At 40.7% G+C, this 19,753-nt stretch overlaps 1 protein-coding gene across 1 annotated transcript in view; it reads left to right on the forward strand.

Annotated features, from left to right (window-relative positions):
* Nucleotides 1–19,753, forward strand: part of cubn (cubilin (intrinsic factor-cobalamin receptor)) — a 197,683-nt gene that overhangs the window by 90,891 nt on the left and 87,039 nt on the right. The window contains exons 29-33 of the mRNA XM_078422245.1: nt 2,775–2,931; nt 3,015–3,131; nt 5,846–5,959; nt 17,137–17,265; nt 18,265–18,372. Coding sequence (XP_078278371.1) covers nt 2,775–2,931; nt 3,015–3,131; nt 5,846–5,959; nt 17,137–17,265; nt 18,265–18,372 — 625 coding nt within the window. The remainder of the gene's footprint in view (nt 1–2,774; nt 2,932–3,014; nt 3,132–5,845; nt 5,960–17,136; nt 17,266–18,264; nt 18,373–19,753) is intronic.

Consider the following 19,753-nt stretch of genomic DNA (forward strand, 5'->3'; position numbering starts at 1 on the left):
CTTAGATTACTTTATTCTAATGGGTACAAAAGCTGGGGAAAAATGATCAATTATTGTGCTGGCAATTCTCACCCTCGTTAAATTAACCCCCCCCCCCCCCAAATTAAATTAAGAAATATCCTCAATGCTTATTTTCAGAAAGAGTAATGAGACCTGGTGATCACTTAGTTTGCCAGAGTTGAAATGGGTGTCATTTAAACCTGGTCTTCTATTGTTTAGAACATTGTATGTTCCTTATTAATAGATTTTGGCCTGCATTTGAAATGAGTTCAGTATGCATAAACAGGGGTAGAGTACTTTCCCTTCCACCCTATACCCCCCCAAACCCTCCCAATTCTCCTCCCCTCTCTACTGCCCACCACACCCCGTGCCTACCCCCTCCATTTCCCCCTACCCCCACCCCATTTCCTTTATTTTGTCTCAAATGTGTCAATGTGTCAGTTTTACCAGTTTCTTTACAGCATTCTGTAGCTTTTGTTTAAAGTTGGGCCAGGCTAATATATACTATGGAAATACTTGCACTTACTCTTGTAGACTCACCATAAAGTTTGTGGCAGACCCATAGAAAAGTAAAACAGGAAGTGTCTCTGGAAATGATTATGGGGACTACATCCTCTAAGCCTGTTTTTCAGCACAGTGTTAATTATATTTACAAATGGAAAATAGAGTTTTTTTACACAGCAGCATCCTGTTTGTTAAAACATAAAGCAGGGTTACTGATTTTATTTTGCTGTTCCAAATGATCAGCACACAGAGAAGCAGGCAGCTTGGTGAAATTGAGGTTGAGAAGATCACATGGTTGATAAGAAGTTTTCAGGCATTCTCCATTGATACTATTTTTGAATCAATGGCACAGCTGCAGAGTGCCTGAGGGGCTCACAAAAAGGAGGACGAACAGGCCAGATTATCTTAAATTTATATGTACCATATGTCAGGAGTTTCCTCCATGCACATAAAAGGCAATGTGGTCACTGGAATGACCATTGCATTAATTAAATTGGAACTGGAAATCAATCTTAAGTATCAGAACCACATGTTCATTTTGTAGCTTTGCGCAGTTAACTACAACTGATGAACAGCCTGTATCTTTTTATGGGATTTTTAAAAAAAAATCTGTGCAGCATTTTGTATATACTGTAATAACAATCTGGAGGTAGAATTAACTGGAAGCTATATGCTGTTTGAAGATCTCTACAATAATAGAAATGTGAAGAAACTTGAAAATATTATAATGAACAGGTGTATTTTCGCAAAAACACGCTGGCTATCTACATATTTGATGTGAGTTGTTGAGACTAACATCACCCTTTTTTAATCTAACCAATTGACAATTATGGGCTCAACAGGTAGCCTTTCATTCTTATTAAGTATAATTAAGTATAATTAAAGATTACATATTTAGCTGTTTTCCCTTTTTCAGAAAAATCGCCCTTGTTATCGGATTTGCAATCGTGCAAAGCCTAAAGTGCGGGATGAAGTCAGCGGGTCGGGCAGCATTTGTGGAGAGAATGGACAGGCAATGGAACCCTTTTTATCCCTTCCTCCACAGATGCTGCCTGACTCAGAGGGAAATACATCCTTTCTCAAATTAAAATGATCAAATTAAAATTAGCATATTAATCTTGCCAAGTGATTATGCAGTTGGAGAAAAAAACCTCACTGCTTTTATGTTGCATTCTCTTTGCACTTAAAGGCCAAAATCCTCCACACCTTTGGAAAAGAGGTTAATGTTGAAAATAGTTTGTAGGGCAATTACACTGCCCACAACCTACAAGATGAACATCCAAACTGAATCAGTGTGTGGTCATTATAAAATGAGTGTAATCTTTCTGTCTGCATTTGGAATGCAAAACACAATGAAGAACTTTTACTGTGTGTTGAGCAAGAGATAGAATTGCTGGAAGCAATCTGTTTTGTATTCTAGTTCAAGGGTAAAGTTTATAGCACTCCCTTGCTGGGCCTCTACAACCCTGATATGATTGTACCAAAGTAAATGAAAGCACTCTTTTTTTAAAGTTGTTTGCATCACAATTGAATGGCAGGTTTAATATACAAATTTGTTCAATATACTAATTGAAAATTTGAGCAACCAACAAAGTGCTGAAGGAACTCAGGAGGTCAAACAGCAGCTGTGAAGAGAATGGACAAAGGACATATTGCAAGTGATGGGGGATCACATATTATCTCGTCAGAATCCAATTATAGATTTCAGAAACCGAGAGTCATACAGTGTGGAAACAGGGCCTTTGGCTCAACTTGCCCACACCGACCAATATGTCTCATCTACACTAGTCCCACCTGCTTGCATTTTTGAACACGTTTGACAGTGAAAAGGTGTGCCTTAGTTGGCAGTCAATTTATTTTCCCTATTGTTTCATCACGAGAGGCTTGTTGTGGTCAGCCCACTTGATGGCATTTGCAAATGCACAGTTTTGTCACTAAGCAGAGCCTCTCTATTGAGAATTAATCCCGTGGCTTGCAGAAAGTTAACCATGGAGGATCTGTATAGCTAAATTTAGAAAAGCAATGAGTACAGGCATCCCTTTTGCTTCCGGGAAATTCTTAAGTCCTTCGCTCAAATAACCTATCCCTGTACTATTCTGAGCTGTAAAGACAAAGGGGAAAAGTTTAAAGGAAATGTGTGGGGAAAATGTCTTTACATGGAGAGTTTTAGGTGCCTGGAGTGCACTGTCAGGAGTGGTGGTGGAAGCAGATATTATATTATGTCTTATAATCCATTCTAATCTCTGCAGTTGCTGTTGCTTCCTTTCTAGGTTTATGATGGTTCAAACGAAGCATCGCCTTTGTTGAGGAAGCTGTGTGGAAGCATAGATCCAGAAGCGATCATCTCCAGTCACAATGTAGTCTACATACATTTCCACTCACTAAACAGTTTTGACTCTAGAGGGTTCAGGCTGAGGTTTAATCAAGGCAAGTGAAAATTAAAGTTTTGTTTGAGTATTAACAAAATTTCACTCAGAATGTTCTGCTTTCATGTTGCATTTTATTTACAGTGTGTGGGTCCTATATTGTTACTGATGATATCGGTGGAGCAATTACATCACCTCTATATCCCAACAACTATTCAAACAATCAGAACTGCAGCTGGACAATTCAAGCCCAGAAACCATGTATGTAACTCTATGATTGCTGTCAATTTCCTGTTCTTTTTTTGTGAATTTATTCATAAGTAATTTTCCATTTATGTGTGTTTTGCAGTTTAGGAAATTAATCACCAGCTATGATTTGTTTCAGTTAACTATGCAGTTCCTTAGGGTTATATTTTTTCAACTAACTTACTTCTTACAAAACAGAAGGAAGTCATTCAGTCCACTGGGTACACACTGGCTCCCAGCAGAGCAATCCATTTCCTCTCTCCTTTCCCTGCAGCCCTGCAACCTATTCGCTGTCTCGTGCCCATCATCTCCCCTCTGACATAAAAACAGAAAATGCTGGAAATACTCAGCAGGTCAAGCCACATTTGTGAAAAGAGAAACATAATCAATGTTTCAGGACCAAGAGTCCCATTTGATCCTCTTTATCACTTAATTGGCCACACTTTGCTACTTGGCCACAGAGAGATTGTGCTAAGTCTACACCGAGAACTCCCTTGGTCAAGAACAAGTTGTGTTCTTGGGTCTGAGGCAGTGATGTTAACTGCAGGAAGTCATGGACTGTTTTGCCTGTTGTTCTCCCGCCATTCATATAATTTAGACAGGCAGCAGGAGAGAAGGAATGGGTGATGTTTCGGGTTGAGACCCTTCTTCAAGCTTGATATAATTAGACGAACCCATTTGTTCTGACCATGTCAGAGATATTCTCTTTGGCCACTCATCCCTTTCCCACCTTTTTTCTTCCCGAAAATGAACATGTTTACAATCATTCACTATTCTGACATGTTTCTCATTAGACTATTCTCATACCCAAGCGAATCCTTTGTTCTCTCTACCCCTCCCCTGCAACTTAAATCACCAAGATTATCCGGCTGTCACAAATACTGTTGGTGCTGTCTAAGAGAAGGTGATGAATATTGTTAATCATAGCTGGAGCAATGTTAACAGAACAGTTTGACTAAGGCAGTGAGAGAGGAAAACCCATTGCTGGAATTGGGAAATGCAGAGCACCGCAGCTGCTGGAACTCAAAAATAACAGAGAATGCAGGAAATGTGCAGCAGATAAGGTAGATTAACTGAATTTAAATTCCACAGCTGCAACGATGGGATTTGAATTTTTGGAGAATTATTAGGACAGTACCAGTTTGGTAATTTAAGGACTGTTGCCTTGTTATTCATTTAGTTTACATTGGGTTTTGTACCAAGACTGTCAGAAGTCTACTTTTACTGTTTATAAATACAAGAATGTAGTATTGTAATTAATGAAAATTGGAACTGTTGTGTATATAACGGTGGCAGATTCAATGGGTGCAATGCCTTAGAATGCCAAAATCCTTAGTTGGAGGAGGCACTTGTGTATCACCTGTGAGCCCAGTCTAAATATTGTAGTTTAGGCATGAACCCAGACATTTTCTGAGGAGTTTTGAAAGGAATTGTACATTGGGCAATCCTCAGAAAATCTTTCCATCTCTGATACGATTTTCTTTTTATTGCCAATCAGTGATCTATTAAACCTAAACCTCTACCTACTGACACTTCAGGCAAACAAATTAAAATCATAAAACATAGACCGGTATGGCACTGGAACAGCCCCTTTGGCCCATGATATTTGTGCCAAACAGGCTGCCAATTTAAACTAATCCCTTCTGCTTGTATGTGTTCCATATCCCTCCATTCCCTGCACATTCACGTGACCATAAGATACAGGAACAGAATTAGACCATTCAGCCCATTGAATCTACACCACCATTCAATTATGGCTGATCTCTCAAGCCCGTTCTCCTGCCTTCAGTTTATCTAAAAGCCTCTTAAGCACCACTCTCATAACTTCTTGTACCCCAATCAATAGAAGCACATTCCAGGCACCTACAAGTCTGTGTAAAAAAAACAATTCCCTTCATGTCTCAAGAGTCGAGAGTGTTTTATTGTCACATGTCCCAAAACGGAACAATGAAATTCTTACTTGCTGCAGCACAACAGATAGGTAAACGTAGTACTCTGTGAACACCATAATAAAATATCTTTGTTCAACTTACTCAATCTGACCTTGTAACTATGTCCTCTAGTATATAACATTCCCAACCTAGGGAAAAAGGTCTGACTGTCTACTCACTCTATGCTTCTCATAATTACATACATTTTTATTCGGTCACATCTCAGCCTCTAGAGAAATCAATCCAAGTTTTTCCGTCTCTCATAATAAATCCCTCCTATTCCAGGCTGCATCCTGGTAAACCTCTCCTGCACACTCTCCCAAGCCTCCTCATCCTTCCTGTAATGGGACAACCAGAACTGCCTCAAAGACTCCAAGTGTAGCCGAACCAAACGTTCTACAAAGCTCTAACTGGACCTCCTGACTCTTTCACTCCATGCTTCCTGGATGAGTTGGACATTTATCTTTCTGCTCTGCACCCAGACATCTTTGAGGTTAAATTTAGGGCTTGGAATTACCTCTGGCGTTCCGGCTGAGGGTTTTACAAAACAGCTTCAAACAATGCATGACATAGTTAACTTATCAAATTTATGATTGTGGAAACCTGTTTGAAAGCCAATGAAAAAGTGTTCCATTGACTGCTTTGGATCATCAAAGATCTGCATGTGCACAATAGAAAGGCATTTCCTGTGGTTAAGAGGTAATGAAATAATTTGTGAAAGGATATGTATCAGCTTATGATTGGCATATTATAGGTTTCTTCAGCAACTATTCTTTTATTCTTTTCTCTCGTCCACAGTTAACCGTGTTACAGTCTCATTCACTGACTTTGCAATTGAAAACAGTGGGGCAGGTTGCCCAGCAGATGTTCTGCAAATCTTCGACAGAGACAACCATGGGGCATCTTCTGTCAGTAAGTCAAGTCAAGTCAATTTTATTTGTATAGCACATTTAAACACAACCCACATTGACCAAAGTGCCGTACATCAGTGCAGGTACTAAACAAGAACATACAATAGCACGCAAACCTAACAACACAGACATAAACTGTTTACAGTGCCCCCTCAGAGGGCCTCAAACGCTAGGGAATAGGAGGTTTTGAGCCTGGACTTAAAGGGGTCGATGGAGGGGGCAGTTCTGATGGGGAGTGGGATGCTGTTCCACAGTCTAGGAGCTGCAACCGCAAAAGCAAAAGGAATGATAATATGAGGTAGAAAGGGTGTGAAGTGGATAAGAAAGAAATAATAGAATATTTCATACACGCACCCCTGAGCTTAAGCCTAGACCGCGGGACAGTCAGTAGCCCCAGGTCGGCCGACCTGAGGGACCTGGAGTTTGAGTGGTGGGTTAGAAGATTTGTGATAAGTGCAGAGTTAACTTATTTTTAATTCCGTAGTGATAGCAACAGCTAAACAAATCTTTTTTTAATTGAACTCGGGTAACAGTGGTTAATATCATGTACAGTATCTGTACATAGAGGATGGCTCAATTGTAATCATGTATTGTCTTTCTGTTGACTGGTTAGCACGTAATGAAAGCTTTTCACTGTACCTAGGTACATGTAACAATAAACTAAACTAAACTAAACCAAACTATCTTTACATCAACGCATCATGAAGGCCTGCTCGAGAGGAGTTTTAAAATTTACTCACAATTAATAATAAGCTTGAGTGAGATTGAGAATCATAGAATCTTACAATGAAGAAGAAGAGCTTTCCAGCCTGCTACACCTGTGATGACATTTTGAAAGGCATGTAATGCCTCTACATCCTCAGGAGACTGAGGAAATTCAGTATGACTACAATGACTTAGTACAAACTTCTATAGATGCACGATAGAAAGCATACTTTCAGGTTGCACCACAGTTTGGGGACTCAACTCCACTCAAGACTGCAAGAAATGATGCCATTGCCTCCATGCACACTTCACGCTGCCTTGGGAAAGCAGCCAACATAATCAAAGACCTATCCCATTCGGGTCATTCCTCCTCCTCCCCACTTCCTTTGGACAGAAGATACAGAAACTTAAAAGTGTGCACCACCAGATGCAGAAAGAGTTTCTCTCCCTCTGTGTTTAGGCTTCGGAACAGTCCTTCCATAAGCTAAGGTACAGAATAATTCTCCCCAACCTCATTGCGGACATTGGAATTTGTGTCTTGAACTGTGGCGCTACGTTGCTCCACCTATTGCATTTGAGTTTGTCTTGATTGACAATATGTATAGTATTATCTGATTTGATTGGACAGCATGCAAAACAGTTTTTTTGAAGATGTAACCAAAAAGGTTGATCTGTAGATGTTGCATATATGGATTTCAGCAAGGCATTTGGCAAGGCTCCACATGGTAAGCTGGTCTGGAAGGTTAGATAGCATGGGATCTAAACTTCACTTCCTGAAGTCGATCGCAATCTCCTTTGTATTGAGAGAAAGGTCGTTGTCTCGACACCAGGACACTAGGTTCTCAATCTCCTTCTTGTACTCCGTCTCATCATCGTTATCATCTGCTTTTGTGCCAGTGTTTCCAATATATCTTCCTTTGTTTCTCACCTGACCCTTTGTCTCCCACTTACAATGAAGTTCAAGGAAATGAAGCTCATTATGAAAACAGAACATGCTGGAAATACTCAGCAGATCTGATGAAGGTTTCTTGACTAGTAGTATTAACTACATTTTCTTCCACTCTTGCTGCCTGTTGTGTGTTTCCAGACTTTTCTGTTTTAATGTCATATTTCCAGTACATGTGGCTTTTTGATTTTCATGAACTAAATCTTGGCTTCAGTGGATCTAATGATCTAATTTCAAAACTCACCAAATTAAGAAGATTATTTGCTACCTTAATTCTTATCTCAAATGAAATATTCTATTATTTCTTTCTTATCCACTTCAGACCCTTTCTACCTCATATTATCATTCCTTTTCAATGAAAAGTCATCAACTTGAAAATTAACTCAAGTTTGAACATTTCTCGCCACAAATGTTGACTGAATTGCTAAATATCTTCGACATCTTTTGGTTTTACTTAATTTTTGTCTGTCTTCCATCATTTACAATCTTTTCCATTTGTTTTTTTTCTCTTTTTCCCCTTTCTTTCTTAAAATATCTCCAGCATTAGCTTTGATGAAAGATCTCAGACCTGGGGCATCAATTCTGTTTCTGTTTCCATGGACGCTGCCTTAACCACCATGCATTTTGATGATTTACTTAAAGAAAGTCCCTGATAGTGGAAATCTGACACAAAAACAGAAAATGCTGGGTAAACTCAGCAGAACAGACAGTAGGTATGGAAAGAGAAACAGTTAACATTTCAAGTTTAAGACCTTTCATTGGAACAGATGCCGAACCTGCTAATTTTTTCCAGCAATTTCCATTTTTATTCCAACATTGGCTATTAATCATTTTCAGATCTCCAGCATTCACAGCAATTAGTTTTTATTTTGCCCGAAGGAATAAGATTCTTCAAGAAAATATACAGCGGAGGCAGAAAGACTGTTTGGCAGTAATTAATAATCCTCACACCTTTAAAGTTTAAGTAAGGTAGAAATGGAGAAATCCCAGGTTTAACTAAGAAACACCCTGCGGACTTTATGAAGTTGAAATAAGAATGGTAAATTCAGTATATACAGCAGACCAGGCAGTATCTATGAAGAGGGAAATAATGGTTGATGACGTTTCATCAGAATAGTGATAAAACATAGGAATCAAATATGTTTAAAATTTCAGAGGATGGGGAGAGGTGGATAGGGCAATGGGATATCTGGGAGCAGGTGGGGACCAAGAGAGACTGAACAAAGAAAGATTAGTGACACAAGAGACTGCAGATGCTGGAATCCTGAGCAAAATACCAAGTGCTGGATTAACTCAGTGGGTCAGGCAGCATCTGTGGAGGGATGAGGGATTATTCCCTCATTTGTGGAGGGATTAAACAGGCAATGTTTTGGGTCAGAACCTTTCTTCAGACTGAGGCAGTCGAGTGCTGGTGGATGTATAGAGGAGATGGATGAGAAAAGGGAAAATGAACGGAAACCAAGTTAAACACCGAGGAAGCACTACAGATGCTGCAAATTTGGAGTAAAGGAAAGAAAGGGGGAGGTATTCACTTGGTCAGGTAAAAATCTGTGTAGTCAAAAACAGTTAATATTTTAGGTTGATGACGTTTCATCAAAACCACCAGCATAAAACCTGATTAAGAAATTGTTGGTTTCATTGTTAAATCCTGTAATGTTCAGAGATGGATTTCTAACTTATTGGCGTTCCGATTAGCACTCATCGACCTAATGTATTGATTCTGTTTCTCTTCAGAGATATTATCTGACCAGCTGAGTATTTACAGTGAAGATAGACATTAAATGCTGGAGTAACTCAGCGAGATAAGCAGCCTATCTGGAGAGAAGGAATGGGTGAAGTTTTGGGTCAAGACCCTTCTTCAGACTGGTCTTGACCCGAAACGTCACCCATTCCTTCTCTCAAGAGATGCTGCCTGTTCCACTGAGTTACTCCAGCATTTTGTGACTACCTTCGTTTTGAACCAGCATCTGCAGTTCCTTCCATCACACTGAGTATTTCCAGCTTTTTAGTTTATTATCCTTATTTTTATTTTCTGGCGAGTTTGCTGTTTTCTTTCATATTGCTTGTCTAATATAAGATTATAGAAAGAAGAATTCACTCTCTTCTGTTTCTATTAACTGCAGGAGGCTGGTGGACGTCTCCTTAAACTAGACTCTTTGTGTAGCTAATAAGAGTAAACCGCTGCAAGACTAATTCCTTTGCAACCCACTCTATGATAAGCCATGCTGAAATTTAGTAAAAAGATGGTTTTACTTCCACAGCTCAACAGAAGGGCAATGTGATAAGAATGAATTTACACAACAAGATAATTAGTTAGCTATAGTCACATAATTAGACTGGAATGAGTGTTAATTGTTTTCTTCAATGATCAAAGAATGGTTCTGAATTATAATACAAAAACAAAGCAAATATTGTTTAAATGTAACATGTAGATAAAAAAATAAACATGATTAAAATTGAGAAGATCACATCACTGTCCAGTAGTTTAGATTTATTGTGAAACAATTTATTTTCATTTTGCATGATCTTTTGAGCATTTATTGTAATATTTATCATTTTGCTGCTGTTTCTGTTTGAAAATGTTCAGTATTATAACAAACATCTGTTACAACGTATAAATCCAACCAATGCAGACTGATTTTATGGAGATATTTGAAATTTGGTGATGTTCATGGAAAAAACAACAGTAAAGAACAGATGACCAAAATGTGACCAAAATGAATGCAATTAATGATTTTTCAGTTTTGGTATTTTTGTTATGTTGTTATTTGGACTGCCATCTCAATACTATGAAAGAGTAGGTTAAATTTTCAAAAGTAATGGTAAGTTAATAGCTCTCACCATTACTAGAGTGTAGGAAAACAAAACTGCAGATGCTGGTTTAAATCGAAGGTAGACATAAAATGCTGGAGTAACTCAGTGGGTCAGGCAGCATCTCGGGAGAGAATGAATGGGTGACGTTTCAGGTCGAGACCCTTCTTCAGACTAGAGTGTAAATCAGACAGCTATCGCCAGAGATCATTTGCACCCAGCTGAATGTAACAAGCAGCAATTTGTTTTTGGAGGAGACTGCTCTTCCAGAAACTTTGCTTTAACACTGCTTCATTGAGAGGTTTAAGATTGAAATATACAGAAAAGTCTGAAGAGACAAGAGATTGCAGCATTTTAAATTACTTCTAATTTTAAAAGGGAATGATAAAAATGTCTGAACAGTTTGTGAAAACTCAAAATCTTTTCAGGAAACTGAATAGATCTCACTGTCTTAAGTCACATGTTGGCAGTGTAGATGATGCAAATAATTAACATTGCAATCTCAGGCAATCTTGGCCTACAAAAGAACCACAGTATTAGATCCAAAGAGGAGGTAAATAAAGTTAATAGTACTAGTGGCAAGCACATAAATCAAGAGCAGTTTAGAATTTAGGAGAAAAAGATCATGAATTTATTGAGAGAAGAAAAATTGAGAATGTGCGTAATCTTGCATCAAAAGTAGACTGCCAAATCACCTAGAGGATGAAAAAAAAAAGAACAAATATGAACGTAAATGTTAGGCCCCAAAGAGTCAGAAAAATGAGAATTTATTATGGAGAGCAAAGAAATGTCAGACAAACGTAAGTTAAACAAACTTTAGATAGAGCATGTCTTCAATCTGAGCCTGAAACTGGGGAAAGTTCCACAGCTGTGGAAAACATCTTGCGTGGTACCGGTACCAAACACGCATCACCCGAAGGAATTCAACAGCTACAGGCCGGCGGCACTGACATCACACCTGATGAAGACACTGGAGCGTCTGGTCCTCACCCATCTCCGCCCCCTGGTGAGACCATCAATGGATCCACTGAAGTTCGCCTACCAGACTCGCATCGGGGTGGAGGACGCCATCATCTACCTACGGAACAGAGCTCTTTCACACCTGGAGAAGCCGGATAGCACTGTGAGAATCATGTTCTTTGATTTCTCCAGTGCATTCAACACCATCCAGCCGGGGCTTCTGGGGGGGCAAGCTGGAGCGCACAGGAGTGGATCACCACCTCACATCCTGGATTCTGGATACCTCACCAACCGACCATAGTATGTGAGGACAAAGGACCTGGTCTCGGACAGGGTGGTCTGCAGCACTGGGGTTCCGCAGGGAACAGTGCTAGCTCCATTCTTGTTCACCCTGTACACTGCGGACTTCAGGCACAGCTCTGCAGACTCCAATCTACAGAAGTTCTCTGAGGACTCTGCCATCGTCGGCCTCATCACGGGCGACAAGGACAGGGCGCACAGAGAACTGATCAAGAAGTTTGTGGACTGGTGCCAGTGGAACTGCCTCCGGATCAACGCGGGGAAAACCAGAGAGATGGTGATAGATTTCCGCTGGCGCAGCCAGGTCCCCCCCGACACCGGTGAACATCCAGGGAATGGACATCGAGAGGGTGGATTCTTATAAGTACCTGGGTGTCTACCTCAACAATAAACTGGACTGGACTGAAAACACCGATGCGCTATACCGAAAGGGCCAGAGCAGACTTTATCTGCTAAGGAGACTCAGGTCCTTTGGAGTGCAGGGGGCACTCCTAAGGACCTTCTACAACACGGTGGTTGCATCGGCCATTTTCTATGGAGTGATCTGCTGGAGCAGCAGCTTCTCAGCGGCGGAAGGGAAGAGACTCGACAAGCTGGTCAGGAAGGCCAGCTCTGTCCTGGGTTGCCCCCTCGACAGTGCAGGTGGTGGGAGAGAGGAGGATGATGGCAAAGCTAACAGCGCTGTTGGTCAATGACTCCCACCCCATGCAGGACACTGTCATTGCACTGAGTAGCTCCTTCAGTGACAGACTCTTTCACCCCAAGTGCGTGAAGGAGAGATATACGAGGTCCTTCCTTCCCGCTGCTGTGAGACTGCACAATAGACAATAGACAATAGACAATAGGTGCAGGAGTAGGCCATTCAGCCCTTCGAGCCAGCACCGCCATTCAATGCGATCATGGCTGATCACTCTCAATCAGTACCCCGTTCCTGCCTTCTCCCCATACCCCCTCACTCCGCTATCCTTAAGAGCTCTATCCAGCTCTCTCTTGAAAGCATCCAACGAACTGGCCTCCACTGCCTTCTGAGGCAGAGAATTCCACACCTTCACCACTCTCTGACTGAAAAAGTTCTTCCTCATCTCCGTTCTAAATGGCCTACCCCTTATTCTTAAACTGTGGCCCTTTGTTCTGGACTCCCCCAACATTGGGAACATGTTTCCTGCCTCTAATGTGTCCAATCCCCTAATTATCTTATATGTTTCAATAAGATCCCCCCTCATCCTTCTAAATTCCAGTGTATACAAGCCCAATCGCTCCAGCCTTTCAACATACGACAGTCCCGCCATTCCGGGAATTAACCTAGTGAACCTACGCTGCACGCCCTCCATAGCAAGAATATCCTTCCTCAAATTTGGAGACCAAAACTGCACACAGTACTCCAGGTGCGGTCTCACCAGGGCCCGGTACAACTGTAGAAGGACCTCTTTGCTCCTATACTCAACTCCTCTTGTTACGAAGGCCAACATTCCATTGGCTTTCTTCACTGCCTGCTGTACCTGCATGCTTCCTTTCATTGACTGATGCACTAGGACACCCAGATCTCGTTGAACTCCCCCTCCTCCTAACTTGACACCATTCAGATAATAATCTGCCTTTCTATTCTTACTTCCAAAGTGAATAACCTCACACTTATCTACATTAAACTGCATCTGCCATGTATCCGCCCACTCACACAACCTGTCCAAGTCACCCTGCAGCCTTATTGCATCTTCCTCACAATTCACACTACCCCCCAGCTTAGTATCATCTGCAAATTTGCTAATGGTACTTTTAATCCCTTCGTCTAAGTCATTAATGTATATCGTAAATAGCTGGGGTCCCAGCACCGAACCTTGCGGTACCCCACTGGTCACTGCCTCCCATTCCGAAAGGGACCCATTTATCCCCACTCTTTGCTTTCTGTCTGTCAACCAATTTTCTATCCATGTCAGTACCCTACCCCCAATACCATGTGCCCTAATTTTGCCCACTAATCTCCTATGTGGGACCTTGTCGAAGGCTTTCTGAAAGTCGAGGTACACCACATCCACTGACTCTCCCCTGTCAATTTTCCTAGTTACATCCTCAAAAAATTCCAGTAGATTTGTCAAGCATGATTTCCCCTTCGTAAATCCATGCTGACTCGGAATGATCCCGTTACTGCTATCCAAATGCTCAGCAATTTCGTCTTTTATAATTTACTCCAGCATCTTCCCCACCACTGATGTCAGACTAACTGGTCTATAATTACCCGTTTTCTCTCTCCCTCCTTTCTTAAAAAGTGGGATAACATTTGCTATCCTCCAATCCACAGGAACTGATCCTGAATCTATAGAACATTGAAAAATGATCTCCAATGCTTCCACTATTTCTAGAGCCACCTCCTTAAGTACCCTGGGATGCAGACCATCAGGCCCTGGGGATTTATCAGCCTTCAGTCCCATCAGTCTACCCAAAACCATTTCCTGCCTAATGTGGATTTCCTTCAGTTCCTCCATCACCCTAGGTTCTCCGGCCCCTAGAACATTTGGGAGATTGTGTGTATCTTCCTCAGTGAAGACAGATCCAAAGTAACGGTTTAACTCGTCTGCCATTTCTTTGTTCCCCATAATAAATTCCCCTGTTTCTGTCTTCAAGGGACCCACATTTGCCTTGACTATTTTTTTTCTCTTCACGTACCTAAAAAAACTTTTGCTATCCTCCTTTATATTATTGGCTAGTTTACCCTCGTACCTCATCTTTTCTCCCCGTATTGCCTTTTTAGTTAACGTTTGTTGCTCTTTAAAAGAGTCCCAATCCTCTGTCTTCCCACTCTTCTTTGCTATGTTATACTTCCTCTCCTCAATTTTTATGCTGTCCCTGACTTCCCTTGTCAGCCACAGGTGTCTCTTACTCCCCTTAGAGTCTTTCCGCCTCTTTGGAATAAATTGATCCTGCAACCTCTGCATTATTCCCAGGAATACCTGCCATTGCTGTTCTACCGTCTTCCCTGCTAGGGCCTCCTTCCAGTCAATTTTGGCCAGCTCCCGCCTCATGCCTCTGTAATCCCCTTTGCTATACTGTAATACCGACACTTCCGATTTTCCCTTCTGCCTTTCCATTTGCAGCACTGCTCCCAGCAGACGAGTCAACAATAACAGCTAAGAACACACAGAAAAACTGATGACAATTTATGTATCTTTTTTTTGTAATGAATGATCTCTTGCTCTCTTGCTATCCACTTTGCTGCTGTAACACTGTAGATTTCCCCGGTGTGGGACGAATAAAGGAATATATTATTATTATTATTATTATTATAAACCCAAAAAACTGGAGTAACTCGGTGGGACAGGTAGCATCTCTGGAGAGAATGAATGGATGACATTTCGGTTCGAGACCCTTCTTCAGACTCGACCCAAAACATGTCTATCTTCGGTTTAAGCCAACATCTGAAGTTCCTTCCTACACATTAAACAAACTTCAGTCCGTTTCCACAGAAGAGGACATTATTAACTCATCAGACATGCCAGGGAACTCAAAGTCTAGTGAACAGGAGGAATTATTTGAAATTAGAATTAATTGGAAAAGATATTGGAGAAATTAATGCCATGTACCCAGTAATTCTGCACGATGCTTTGTGAAGGTGGTACCTAGATTTCCTATGCAGGTCAGGACTTTTCAGTTTGAACAGCATAGACTTGATCTTCACCAGGGAGTCAAGAGTGTTTTATTATCATATGTCCTGAAACGGAACAATGAAATTCTTCCTTACAGCAGCACAACAGGTATGTAAACATAGTACTCTGTAAACACATCCTACCAACAAGTAGAGGGCAGTCCTGAACGACTTCATTGGAGACCTTTGGACTATTTTTGATCAGATTTTACTGGACTGATCTTGCACTAAATGTTATTCATGATATTTTCTTTATCATGTTTCTATACAAGTGGATGGCTCAATTGTAATCATGTATTGCCTTTTCGCTGACTGGTTAGCATCCAACCAACGCTTTTCATTGTACCTTGGTACGCTTGGTAAAAATCTAAACTAAACTAAACTAACTAAACGAAAACCATGCCTCCAAGTCTATGTAGGTCAGAGCTTGTAATGTTTAATAGTTTGATGGTTGTAAGATCTCACAGTTCATCTATGATTTCCATTTGGGGTACACTAAGACTGACATCTCTAGCATGCAGTCCTCTGCACATTGACTGATGAAACCTATGCCGGTGATAGTGTCCTCACTTAGGTTGTCCACTGAGCTCTTGAATATGGACTAATCCGCTGACACAATCACAGACGGGCTACTCAGATTTTAATACAGTATGTCGCATGTACATTGTTTGACCTGGTGGCAACTCATTTAGCCTGCAATTCGTGATTTTCTTTTGAATTAGGAAACGATTCACGATGCATCAGATTATTGCATACAATGGAATTAGCCAACTTTGGAATCTTGGATTTCCTTTTAACTTCATTAGGACAACAATAATTCACTCAAAACTGTTAAATTTCATTCTGAGTTTGTATGTCTAGCCGATATTCAACAGATGAAAGTTCTGCTGGTAAGCTTTAGTTTCCTTGCTGGAATGCTTTGGCAGATTTCCATGGCCATTATGTAAAACCACTCCAAATTCTACAATCTTATCTCAAAGTAATGGGCACTATTTCACAAACTGTGGGAGGCCTATGAGCATTTTCAAAGTCTCATTTATATGATTATCAAATGACACTTTTTCAAAGCAGAGTTCCAAGGATTTCCCCTTGATTTATTTCCCAATCATCATTAGCACAGATTACTCAGGAACTAAAACATTTTTATTTGCGGAGTTTCTATTTCCGACACCACATCAATGACTGCACTTTAAAGGACAGCAGCAGAAACATTTAAATTCAATTAATTATAAAAATAGAATTCTGGATTAAAAAAATTATATTATGAAAGTAGTATTCAGCCATGATAGTACAGATTGCTATACAATTCATGTGGTTCATGCATTAAAAAAATAATCTATTGAGATAGGCAATAACAACAGACGGTCCTGTCTGTGAGTCCAGATGCAGTTTTGACTCTTCACCGCCTTCTGAAATGGTGGCTTCAGCTGCTCAGATCAAGAGCAACTGAGAATGGACATTTCATGCTGGACTTACTAGCAATGCCGACATACCATCAATGAACAATGACAAATATCTGCTTAAAAGTCATTTGAATGTGCTGAGGATATTGCTCTAAATGTACAATTTGAAGTAAAATTAGCATTTATTCAGTAGATTATGGTGGGCGAGCACCTTGCAGAAAGCTATTTCAGATGTGTACTGACTTTAACCTCTACTTTGAAATTTCATTGCCCTGTGAGCGCAGAGTTCTGATTTTTCTTCATTTGGCAATGAGTTGTGCTTATTATGTGGTGTGCAATATCTTCACATCGTATTGTTCATGCTATATTGTTTCAGGGTTTGGCTTCCTGCTTTAATCCGCTTTGATGTATTTTAGGTCGTTATTGTGGAAGTACTATCCCTGATCCCATCACCTCATTCAGTGATACCTTACTTGTCAACTTCATCTCCAATGATGTCCACTCATCCAGAGGCTTTCGAGCAACTTATGCTGCATCAACGTCAGGTAGGATCCATGTTCGCTAGACATGCTGCCTGAACTTCTGAGTTACTCAAGCACTTTACGTCCTTTTATGAGAAACTTTCTGTATTAGCGCCACCTTGGGTTGGAGGATTGTAAATGATTGAATAAACCACAGTACAGCTGTGATGTCATGTTCCGGTCAGCAGTGAGTTAACTTATTATTCTGTGTCTGAGCTCAAGATATCACAAATTGGCGACGAGAGTGGGATCGTCGATTCCCCAGGTTTACTTGTTTGTGTAGATATGGAATTCTACAGAGGCACGGAGAAGGTTATATAACGTTTGGTGTCAAGGAAAGCTGGAAATCGGGTCACAAATTTGAATTCTGTGAGACTGTTAAAAAATAAAAAATAAATCTAAAATGGCGATGCCCAGTGGATATATCGGAAGATTGGATGAGTTCCAGCAAAGCCGGGAAACGTTCAGTGCGTACATCGAACGTTTAGAGATGTTTTTTGCTGCAAATAACATCACTGAAGTAGAAGTTTCTGATGCAGAATCAAGACGGTTGAATGAAGCAACTCAAACTAGGAAAAGAGCAATTTTTCTCACTGAAATGGGTCCCGATGTTTATGATACAGTAAAGAATTTATTAGCTCCAGCCACACCAAAGGATACGCCTTTGAAGGATATTCTGAAGAAGTTAACAGAATATTATGACCCTAAGCCCTTAGAAATAGTTGAAAGCTATCGTTTTGGAACAAGATGCCAACTTCCAGTGGAGGATATTAGTAATTTTATCGTGACACTCAAGAGATTATCAATTCATTGTAATTTTGGAAAATTCCAAGACCGGGCGTTAAGAGACCATTTTGTGTGTGGACTGAGAAATGAGCGGATCCGAAGTAAGCTGATGACAGTGTATGACCTGACCTTTGAAACAGCTTGTAAAACTGCTTTGTCAATGGATATGGCAAAAGGGGTTCTAGAGAAGTCAGGACAACTTCTAGACAACCAGCGGAAGAGTTGAACAAGCTGCAGTCCAGCAAACTGTCAGTGACTCCACGATAAATGGAAAGGGTTTCCTACTGGAATGGTTTGCAGTGCAATATATTAACAACCCAAATGCAACACCAACTCTCCAACCAGGTATGTGGTTAAAAAAGAAAGCGGATGATTAGCAAAAAAAGTCACAATTTGTTGGAAATCTGTTCTAGGGCTCAGATGGGTAAGAAGAACTTTCATCCATTAGAAATACGGCATTGAAGTAAGAAGAGCCATGGCTGAGGAAAGAGGTGGAAACTCCTGTATCTACTGGTCATGATCAGACGAATGTCAAGCGCCCCAAAATAAAAGAGGTTATGTTCTACATAGACACCTATAGAGATATATGTGTACTCACATCAAAGTGTAGGGATAGAACATGTTATGCTGTCTCAAAACATAATGGCTTATTTATTAAGACTAAACCTTTATGGAGAGGACAGATCCGGTCCGACAAAGTAAGTTATCTTAGTGACAATGCTGTTGCTACACTGTCGGCATATGGTGCTCCTTTTACAGAATTCTCTCCTGTGGTGCCTGAAATGGTATAGATATCCCTGTTGCTACTTAAATCAAATCATCTTCTAAGCCTGCACTCCAAACTGAGCCCACATGTTCCCCTAGTAGTACCTGCATACCAGATGATTCAAGGGAATGTGCCCATGGGATCATTGACACGAGCAGAGGTGTTTCTTCTCTTTAGCCCCAGGTACTAGAGACTATAATGAATGTTTCTGACACTTATTTTGCCACATTTTTGCAAGTGAATAGGGCCATGGATTTTTGAGTTTTGATTTAAATTGAAGAATTATTGGTAATTCTTAACGTCAGAACTTAAAATTAACTTTGATATTTGTCATCTTAATATTTATATTGGTTTATTATTGGCATATGTGCAAAGATACAGAGAAAACATTTTGTTTGCCTGCTATCCAGTCAAACCAGACTACACATGAGTACAATCTAGCCATACACAAGTACAACAGGTGGGCAAAGAGAAAAATACTAGAGTGCAGAATAGAGTGTTACAGCATATATTATTAATTAGCTGATAACAGCAGGGAAGGTGCTGTTCCTGAATCTAGTGATGCGTCCTTTTAAGTGTTTGTATCTTCTGCCACATGGAAGAGGGGAGAAGAGAGGATAATTGGGGTGAATACAGTCCTTGATTACGTTGGCTGATTTCCTGAGGCAATTTGAAATGCGTGTGGGTGGTTTATGTGATGGACTGGGCTACATCCACAACTCTGCAGTCTGAAGAAGGGTCTCAACCCGAAATGGCACCCATTCCGTCTCTCCAGAGATGCCGCCTGACCCGCTGAGTTACTCCAGCATTTTGTGTCTACCTTCGATTTAAACCAGCGTCTGCAGTGTTTTTCCTATCATTTTCTGGGATATCATTGTGGACTCAGAGCCTCCCACCTCTCCCCCAGCCCCCTCCGACAGGGCTGAATAGATGAAAGGATGCTGTGAGTTTCGGTGCCTT

Source organism: Rhinoraja longicauda, chromosome 2, assembly GCF_053455715.1.
Source record: "Rhinoraja longicauda isolate Sanriku21f chromosome 2, sRhiLon1.1, whole genome shotgun sequence".
Taxonomy (NCBI): Eukaryota; Metazoa; Chordata; class Chondrichthyes; order Rajiformes; family Arhynchobatidae; genus Rhinoraja; species Rhinoraja longicauda.